The sequence below is a fragment of the Arvicanthis niloticus genome, unplaced genomic scaffold (assembly GCF_011762505.2).
Source record: "Arvicanthis niloticus isolate mArvNil1 unplaced genomic scaffold, mArvNil1.pat.X pat_scaffold_758_arrow_ctg1, whole genome shotgun sequence".
In the NCBI taxonomy this organism is placed as follows: Eukaryota; Metazoa; Chordata; class Mammalia; order Rodentia; family Muridae; genus Arvicanthis; species Arvicanthis niloticus.
The window spans coordinates 20756-30894 of record NW_023046358.1 but is presented as its reverse complement, the minus strand read 5'-3'; the positions used below and the strand labels follow the sequence as shown (position 1 = coordinate 30894).

The 10139-nt window shown below is 43.2% G+C and overlaps 1 protein-coding gene across 1 annotated transcript; it reads left to right on the top strand.

Annotated features, from left to right (window-relative positions):
• The first annotated feature begins 1423 nt into the window (after positions 1 to 1423).
• Positions 1424 to 4559, top strand: LOC117702403 (testis-specific Y-encoded protein 1-like). Its single transcript, XM_034493575.2, has 6 exons — positions 1424 to 2160; positions 3073 to 3150; positions 3293 to 3401; positions 3485 to 3630; positions 3725 to 3810; positions 4474 to 4559. Exons 1-5 carry the CDS (start codon positions 1555 to 1557, stop codon positions 3785 to 3787), a joined length of 1002 nt encoding a protein of 333 aa, XP_034349466.1. The 5' UTR covers positions 1424 to 1554; the 3' UTR covers positions 3788 to 3810; positions 4474 to 4559.
• Positions 4560 to 10139: the final 5580 nt, after the last annotated feature.

Below are 10139 nucleotides of genomic sequence, written 5' to 3'. Positions count from 1 at the left end.
CATGTAATTAAAATGGTATAAAAGCATAAAGGAGGAGGGGGATGGGATTGGGGTTCTAGGGAAGGCAAATGGGGAAAGGGGATGATATCTGAAATGTAGGTAAATAAAACATTCAATAAAAAATTTTTAAAAAGAGAAGAAAGGGGTTATGGAATCTCCCTCTGTGATGAAGGAAAGCCTAGCTAGGTGTGTGTGCTTCAATGGAGGCTCAGAGAAGCCACTGTGTGAAGCTGTGAAGGTAAAACCTTGATTGCCTTGGAGACCTCAAGATGTTAGAGATGCCAGAGCCCTGGGATACCTGCTGAGAAAACCTGCTCCAAAGGAGTAGAACCATTACAAGTGAAAGAAGTGTGTTGCGGTCAACAAAGCTGAAAGGAGTTGGACATCAGACATGGAGATGGAGAGTTCAGGCGGAGAGTACCCAGTTTTCAGTCTTGCTTTGGTCCACTATTTTCTCATTATGATACCTTCCTCCATTTTGGAATGGTAACATGTATTCTATGTCATTGTATGTTGAAAGTATGTGATCTGCTTTTTCATTTTGATTTAATAGGGGGTTTGAAGTTAAAAGACTGCCTTGAGCCTTAGAAGAGACTTTGAACTTTGGACTTTTAAACCGTGTTGAGACTGTACAGACTATGAGGGTTGTTGACATTGGACTAAATATACTTTTGCGTTATGAACAAAAAGTATTCCTGATTTTTCTGTAGCTATGAAAGGAGACCACCTTGCTCCTATTTTGTTAAATAATACACCATGCACCAGCACTCCACTTCATTATAATCCTCAAAGCCTTGACCTCTAAGGGAACCACTTTGCTTATAGTTCTGTGCAGGACTTGAGGGATGATTCATTCTCAACTCTGTCAGCTGAGCAACACCTTGCTTAGTATGTATGAATCCTGCTTAGGGACAGGATTTCATCCCTCTTTGCTAAATAGAAAGGTATGCAAGAAGTGGACCTAATGCCCAAATGACGTCACCAACAGCTCAAGGTTTGGCAAGGACAGTCATTCAGTAGAGGAGCACATACCTACCTGTTCATCTGACCAATGAGTGAAAGTGCATCAACAGTAGTAAAGTACAACAGCACCCCAACAAACACGCCAAGTACTTGCCAACTTGTATGTTTCAGGGAGAAATGACACCGTGGCATAGGTTATGCGGGTGTTTGGATAGCCCATTCTACCCACTGTCTAAAACAAGTTGTGACCTCTTCGGGGTCACAGGCACAAGCTTAAGGCCACCTTGAGAAGTGGCAAGGTGTGAGCACAGGACTAGAACCCGGGGACTGGGTGAGGGCTGTGCTTGTGCACCAGGCTGGTTGGAGGCGGGCAAGATTACCTGTGTACTTCTTAATGCAAGACAATTTGAGTCCCGTCTCCTGCTGACGTCACAGTAGCCCACCCAGTCCCGATAGCAACTGAGTCTGCTATGAGGGGCTGCCGGGAAAAACTCAGAGGCTGGTTGGCGACTCGGAAGACCATCAGGGTGTAGCATTGAAGGGTCCTGCTGGCTTGAGGCGCAAGAGTCCTTGTACAAGGTTGAGCATCCTATGGAGAGTCCCGAGGAGGGGAGTGTGAGCATGGCTCCCCAGGAATTCCGGGAGCTGGAACTCCTGGAAAGCAGACTTCTGGAAGGAGAGGCCCAAGTTCAGGCACCAGAGCAGAGCCCAGGTGCTCCTGCTGGGGACAATCAGATGGTGAAGCCTCTGGTAATAGGTGGTCCTGTGGAGGACGGGGTATCCCTTGCAGAGGTGGTACATCACCCTGACACGTGTGAGGAGGGGGACGAGGCTGCTATCGGGGAGTTGAAAGTCACAGAGGTGGTGGATGTCAAGAATGAGGGTGAAGAGGTAAAGGAGCACAAGCAGGAAGGTGAACAAGATCAGCAGCCTGAGCTGGAAAAGGACCCAGAGCAGGCATGTGATTCTAAAGACCAGCATGCGATACAAAGGTTGCCACAGTCAAGTGGTGGGCCTACAGAAGGCAGATCTAAAATAGAGGAGCTGGAACTTCTTCAGCTGGAGCTCAGCTTTGTGAATGCCCGCTGTAGTGGAGCTTTAGCCCGGATTAAAGCAAGGGTGGCCAAAGCGCGTGGACCTTACTTTCAGCGCAGAAAGACCATAATCCAGGGCATCCCAGGCTTCTGGGCTAAAGCTGTATCCTTAAGTGTTCTCTCTGGGCATCGGCAGCAAAGAGGGTGAATTGGTTAAGGAGAACTGTGGGGGGTTGGGGTAAGAGCTCCAAAGTTTAGACGATGGAGACCAATCTCATGGTGTTCCGCCCAAAAAGTAAGTGGGGCCCTTGTGCAGCAGGGAATGTGTGATTAGGAACACCAATCACACATTGGCCAGGGACACCAATCACTACTTAAGAGTATCCTACCCTTTGTATGGGAAACAAAGTCGTCCCCTTTAGCACCAGCCCCTGTTGATCTCACTGTGCATTTTGATGCATATTTACTGAAGAAATATTTTGTGACTTTTGAGGCAATACATTACCAACAGTCTCCCAGGCACTGTCAATCCCTTTCCTCCACTATCCCCTTCCTATTAACATAGAAGCTGCCTGCATGTGAAAAGCATGCCAGTCTAATGCACAGGCATGCATACACACCCCTTGTACAAGGTCGGGAAAGGCAGATACAGCCCAGGTTCTTGTCATCCTTTGTGTATACATTGGCCTCTAGGAGCCGAGGAATATTAGATCAACAGCCACTTTATCAGGCAGCTAGCTTGTTTTCTTTAACTATGCATACAAGTTTCCTCATGCCAACTGGACTTCTCATATCGATTTTCTCTGACTGCCCATCATCCCCCAGGGTGTCAGCAGATTCCCATGTCCAAAAGAGTGTAGTTTCTTCCACCTACAGAGGTTCAGATTTTCACAGAACAGGAGACTTAGAACATCTTAGTCATCATGTTCTAAGGGACATGGGGCAATGAAGGAAAGACCTCATGCCCACAGGTCTATGTGGAGGCCTGCTCCAAGGACTGCTCTCATTACACAGTGGCTCACCTGCTTGTAGCTCCTCTTTCCATCGTATAGCAAGGTTCCTTGACCAGAAGCAGATAATGAACCATCCCCAGATGTCGTCCATCATCAGCAGCCAGGATGAAGACTTACTGGGCTACATGTTGAGCTTGGAGGTCAGTTGGAATTGTGTCTGGGCAGAGCATAAGGGCAGTTTCAGGAAAAGCAAATGTGGACAAGCATTACGTTTCACTATCATGTGTGTGCTCTCAGAAGACACCTAGAGATTTCCCTTTTATTTCCTCCACATCTTGACAGGTGGAGTACAATCCTGGGCTGAGGATGTACAGAATGATGTTTTCCTTTAGTGAAAACCCATACTTCCGGAATGACATTGTTACTAAGGATTATGAGCTCAGCATCATTGGTATGTATGGTCACAGGTTATGGGGTGTTGCCTGGACCAGGTATATGGCAAACCCTGTGCTATTCCATATTCCTTTTCTGCAGGATACAAAGAGTCAGATTCTAGTACAATAGAGTGGATAGGTCAGGCTGAACATAGTTATGCCAACTGCATGCAAGACACTACCAGGCTCACTTTCTTCAACTGGTTTTGTGCACACAAATTCCCTGGCTCCAACAGGATTGCTGAGGTTAGCTTTCTCTGACCATCCATTATTCTCTAGGGCTTGGGTGGGTTACTCCTGGGAGTGGGATTTCCATCTTCTGTCCTCCTTCCAATCACAGATAATCATGGATGACCTGTGGCCGAATCCTCTTTACTATTACCCTAAGGAAGACCACTCATGAAGAGAGAACTAGGACACTGCCAGGTGAGCAGACAGTTATATCCTGAAAGGGTGTTTATATGGGGCCTCAGTGGAGAATGAGACAATGGACAGGAATATTTAAGTGTGAGAGAAAGTTGTAAGTATGGGCAAACTTAACATACCTCTGGAGGTGATAATTCCACCGCTACTCTGTGACTCTGTGATGGATTAAAGAGAACTTCCTTGGACTTTTCATTCCTGTTAAGAATCCTGGATCAGAGTGGCTTACCCAGTTTTTGCCTTCAACTAAACAGTTTTCCAACTCAAACCAACATGGTTCTCCTCTGTGTGCTCCTCTGTGGTGACCTCCCAAGTGTCCTCTAGGAGTGAGTTTCTACTAATCCAGGCCTAGCAAACCTGACTGTTTAAATAAACACCTTGGGATATACAGGGAGAGAATATTAGGTAGTCAGGAAAAAAGAAGGCACCACAGAAAGAAAAGATCTGAGGCCTTTCAAAAGTTCTGGGGCCACTCCCACATGTCCCAGTGTGTGTTCATGTGTACATGCATGTCTCTCATCTGTGCATATCGATGTCTGAACCCAGGTGCTGTAGTATTATGAGAATCACCAGTGTTGGGGCGACATCCGTCAAGAACTGGGAAGTATTTAGGAAGCAAGGATGGTGAATATCCACATTGATTATTTTTCTCATATTTTTCTACAGGATAAAGAGCACAGAATTTCTGACTCTAGACCGTTAATGAATGTGCACCACATGTAAAATGGACTTCACTGAGATAAATACTGGCAAAGATCTTCTAGCTTTCTATTAATTATTTGTGGAGTGTGAACAATCACAGAAAGTAATATTCAAGCCCCTGGAGCTAAATTCTCTTCAGTCAGAGTCTCTGACCAGACTAAGGACTTAGAGGATAAGGGTTAAATAAGGAGGTGGATACTTTGCACTGGCGACATCCCTCACAAACACGGGGCCAGTTTCCACTGGGATGGTAGTAAACATGTCTTGCAGGAACAGAGTGATCCCTAAGGCCAGAGTAGATACTGTTGAACAGTAGTCCATTCCCTGTCCCCGGTGAGTTCCTTGGTCTTCCTGTTGTCATAGCTTTACCTGCATCCAGTTGAACAGAAAGTTGTTGGGAAAATAGGAACATGAGTAAAATGTATTTTACAAGTGTACCCCCTTCACATTGGTCATCTCCCCAGAGCTATAAGAATTGCATTAAATGATTTCCTTAATTCCCAGATAAAGATAGTTTAGGGCTTGCATCTCAGCCAGTACAGGGTGACAGTGCCCTAACCACAGAAGTATATAACTATTAATACAAATCTATTTTTGTCTGAAGGAATTGTCATGTAATGTCACCCCTGGCAAGATGGGTACCCTCGTAAAATTACTTGAATGCAGATCCCTTCCTGTGCTAATTCCATCTGAGATCGTCATGCTACAGATGTGTGGAGAGACTCATCAAGGCCCAAAGCCTAACTTTGCCTTGAGGAAGTACTGAAGGAGAGACCTTTCTAGAAAGTGCAGAAGCTCTTTCTAGAAGCACCTTCCACCAGTGAGTGGGTTTGTTTTCCCCAAGCTTCAGCTTCAGTGGGTAGATACCACATTGAGTGTCCCACATATCCCTCTATGTTTTGTGTGAGATGCCCATTCATTGAATATTGGAGATGCTGTCTCCAATATTTACAGTAACTTCCAGCAACCCTCCACCTCAGACCTCAGCTGGAATTCGAGTGGGACTTGGTATCAGCAGTGACACTGCAGTTTTTATACTAAGGGCGGTTACAGTGGAAAGGTAATTCCTTTTCCCAGTACCTAAGGAGCATGAGTTGTCAGGAAGTGTTTGAAACAACTGGCCTGGAAAAGACATGGCCTTTATGTAGAAAGGATGGGGATAGTATCCTTTCTTAAAAACTGTCTTCACATCTTCCCACACAGGAGGGAAAGATGTTTAATCCCAGCTCTTTGCTTCTCCAGAGCAGGATGATGGTCTCTGCACTCCTACCCAGGCAACTCAGTTACCATAGAGCTCCCTTGCAAATCTGAAATGTAGCAGAAACATGAACAGAGAATGCTGGTAGTCTGAGTCTCCCTGTCCTCTCTGACAAACCTAAAAAGAAGCAACAAGACAAAATTTGTGTACAAAATATGGAGCCTGTTTTGTGTTTTCCTTCTTCTCCCGGAGGGCATTGAGTCTGCCCTGGAGTGTTGTTGATAGGCCAGTGATAGTGCACTGCAGAAAACTGGTTTTTCCTTTCCAGAAGATATCAACTGCAAAAACCTTTTTGGTTAGAGATGGGGTTGCATCTACTTTCCCTTTACAATGTTGGAATTTGAAGTGGTCTGTGGGTGCTATCATGAACTCTATGCTTATATGCATATCACTCCCATTGTGACTGGAAGATGCTCTTGTATTGGAGTCATGCACCACATTGGGCTCTTAAAAATCATCCTATTCATCCTCCATATAAAATTCTGAACTTGGAGGGATGTCACACTCTTTACATTGTCTACATCTGGATGCTGCTCATGCATCTTATGCACTTCACCCCATAACATACCAAAGTACAAGTACGATGAAAGTCCAACTTGACGTACCAATAATTTTATTGGAATTGATTCAGGACTATGTGTGAACCATAACCTTCAGGAGCAGAAATCTGTGTCACATAAGCTCACCCCAGCATTGTGACAGCTCACAACCTTAGACCTGTAGCAGACTGTGAAGCTTGCAGGTAACTCAACAGGTTGGAGATTATCCTTTTCATATGACTCTTTCAGGGTCTCTTTCTCTCTCTCTCTCTCTCTCTCTCTCTCTCTCTCTCTCTCTCTCTCTCTGTGTGTGTGTGTGTGTGTGTGTGTGTGTGTGTGTGTGTGTGCAGGCACATGAGAAAGAGAGAGACAGAGAGAGAGAGAGACAGAGAGAGACAGAGAGAGAGAATGTGTTTCGTGGCTTGTCTGAGAATCTTCTGAGAATCGTTGTAGCTTGTTGTGTCTAAGTTTGACTCTCTCAGCAGCCTTTATTACTTATTCTTGGAGAGAAGGGGCCTAGTGAATCTGGTCAGTTTCCGGAAATTTCTAAAGCTGTTTTGAGTTGTGTTGAATTGTTGTCTTAAGGAGCTTCACTGGAAGATGGAATGTTTTAGCCTCAGAGGAACCTGCTATGCAATATTGTACTGCTTCCTCTCTCTTATCATTCATTCTACCTCCTCTTCTTCAATGATCCCAGAGACTCGGAGGACTGACTATAGATATTCACCTATGGGCGATTAATTGGGCCATCATGCTACCACAACAATCATTTGTTCTCAAGAGTTTTATCTGTGATTAGTTGTCGAGGATGACAACATTTACCTAAAGGTGGAAGGATACGTATTTAGAAAAAAGTTTGACAGGTATTTCATCGCCATCTAGTTTTTAAAAAATAGAAATTGTTTCCACATTGGGATTAAAATTTTTCACAGATTCTTGTCCTGATACTAGATGTGAACTCCCTCTTTTGGAGCAGGCCTTAAATTTAATTGAAAGGCAAGCCATTATTGCACACACATGCATGTCTTTGCCTAGAATGTCTGCCTTTTAGCAAGGAGGTTCTTTCCCTGAGCAGGAATGTTAGTAACAGTTCGTCACCAGCACCATGAATGGGTTATATTTAGTTGAGTTATTGGCAAAAGAGTACCATGAGAACCCCCCCCCCCAAAAAAAAAAAAAACTTGGGATACTTCCAAGGCTACTGGTTGCTTTCCACAAACTGATGGTAGGGCACTATTGCTGGAGACAGCACCTACACAATTTATTGAACACAGAAAGTTGAGCTGGTACTACCTAGTTCCTTAATCCATACTGCCTTATATTTATGATATTGGAAGATAGCCTGTTTGCTACCATCGAAGTACACTGAACACCAACCCACCTTCAAGTCCCAAAATTACCTACCTGTATGATATGCTGGTTAAGTAGTAGCACAAAAGGTTTGGGAGTTATGAATATAAAACTTGGCTGACACTGTTCTGGTGGCCGATAACCTGAGGCTAGATTGCTCTGAGATAGGTCAGAAGCCTAGAGAAAACCAAATAATTATTTGTTAAAAGAACAGTAATAAAATGATGCCTAACAAAATGGAGCATGCACAGTGCCTGTACAGGTTCAAGCTATATGGAGTCTTAGCACTGAGAAGGGAAATGGGCGTGGGCCCCACTCCTGAACCACAAAATATCGCTAATGAACATCCACTTGTCAGTGAAACTTTGTTTTCTAATGGAATGTCATTATACCCACCCGTGAGTAGGCTTCATGAACAGCAGTAAAACATAACCAAAACAGACTCAATTGTTTTAATTTTGTGTGTTTATGAGTTTTGTCTGTGCTTCTCTATATGTGTATGTGTTTCTTCTTTTTCTTTTTTTTTTCTTTTTGTCTGTTTGCTTTCTTCTATCCTGGTTTGTTTTTATTGGCTTTTCTGTTTTCTAAGTCAAAAAGAAAAGAGCCATGAAGTTGAATGGGCTGGGTGATGGTAATGATCTGGAGGGAGATTAGGGAGGGAAAATCATAACCAGAATAGACTTTATAAAATTATTTTTATTAAAAAAAACTGTTATTATCAGTACAGTGCTGGCATGGGCTTATCATTTGTTTAGTTCTTGTTCTGCAAAGTAGTATAAGAAACTGTTGGTTTGTTGGCCACTATCTTCAGAGGAGCAACCTGGTTTTTACAAGGTGATTGTGTTATTCCAAAGAGCAACCTCATGGGCAACTGTCTCTAAAATACAGTCTGTTTGAAAATGTTTTACTTGGACTTTAAGGCAACTCAAGGGGAAAGTTAAGGACACTAACATCACTCTATCTTAAATAAAATTATGCCACTTGGGCTTGTTGCAGGGTGTTTCATCTCCATGTGGACCCCAAGGTTCCTAGAAACACCTGTTTCTAGTTGTGGTTTGGGTCTTTACTAGGACACACCTTTAATCCCTCTGGCTGGAATAATGGTACACCGTTAGTACACGCCTTTAATTCCAAACAATAAAGGTAAAATTAGTTTGTAGAAGAAAGTATTGGTGTCTAATTGAGTGGCAGACAAAGTAAGAAATCAGAGAAAGATTTGACAGAATAGAATATGCCCAACTCTCATGGTAAGAGGAAAAAGAGGCTACTGGAAGAGAGCAGAGCAGAGAGAAAAAGAGGAGAGAAGGAGGCAGTTTTACCAGGACTGTTGTACAGCAACAGGTTGTAGACAAAGAACACAATAGACAGGTCAAGACCAAATAAGCCAGAAAATGAGAAGTAATCAGAAGATTAGACCGGATTGCTAGAGTTAGGTTCAACCCAAGCAGAATAATTCAGGAGAAGCCAGATTGAACTAGTCAGCTTGGAGAGGAGTTTGAGCCAGAACAGCTGAGTTGAACCAGACAACCAGAGGTCAGAAAGAGTTAGAAAGACTAAATTTATTCAGCAGTAACTCTCAGAAGCTGGAAACTTTCTAGGGCTAGAAAACATTGTGTGGAGCCTAGAAGTTTCTAGGACTAGGCCTACATTAGCAGATTGAGGCTGCAAGCCTCAGAGATGACAATTATATATGGCAGATAAAAGATACTGTTACCTGTGCTTATAACATTCTTTATAAGAGAATAAAAACTCCAGTACAAGGCATGAGAAACTCTTCTCAGTTGTCAGGATAGTCCAAGTGAACACCCAAACAATATAGGCTTTTGTCTTTTGTCATCTTTCAGATTTTGAAAGTATGTACTTATTGCTGAACACACCACACATTTAAGAAACAGGACTCCAGAAGATTCACACTAGATCACACCTTTTCTTTTCTTGATGCCTCATTTTCATAGTACCAGAAGGCACTATAGAAGCTGCCAATAGAGGAAAATAATCAATAGGTCTATTTAGCCATGATACCTATAAGTCACAGAAATGATGAACGTGACAAGATATCACTAAAAGGGTGTAATAGTAACACATATTTTTTATTTACTTTTGTCAGTTTTTTAACTAATCATTTTATTTGTTTACATTTCAAATGGCATCCCCCTTCCTGGTTAACTGCTCTACAAGCACCTAACCAATTCAGATTCAGATACTTAGAACCAATCATCAACTGCACCTGGGAACCCCAATGGAAGAGTTAGGGGAAGGACTGAAGGAGCTGAAGGTGACTGCAACCCCATAGGAAGAACAACAGTATCAACCAACCAGACCCCCCCACCCCCCCCAGAGCTCCCAGGGACTAAACCACTAATCAAATAGTACAGATGGAGGGACTCATGGCTCCAGTCATATATATTGTAATACGTATTTTTGAATAACCAATGAAGTTCTCTAAACATGAGGGAGGTCAATACAATTACTGGAAAAGCAGT

Bases quoted from the DNA above. Each gene is read 5' to 3' on its own strand.
- LOC117702403 (XM_034493575.2), top strand. From the start codon at position 1,555: ATGGAGAGTCCCGAGGAGGGGAGTGTGAGCATGGCTCCCCAGGAATTC. The intron at 3,402-3,484 runs GTATGTATGGTC...CCTTTTCTGCAG, and splicing joins TTATGAGCTCAGCATCATTG to GATACAAAGAGTCAGATTCT. The intron at 3,631-3,724 runs GTTAGCTTTCTC...TTCCAATCACAG, and splicing joins GCTCCAACAGGATTGCTGAG to ATAATCATGGATGACCTGTG.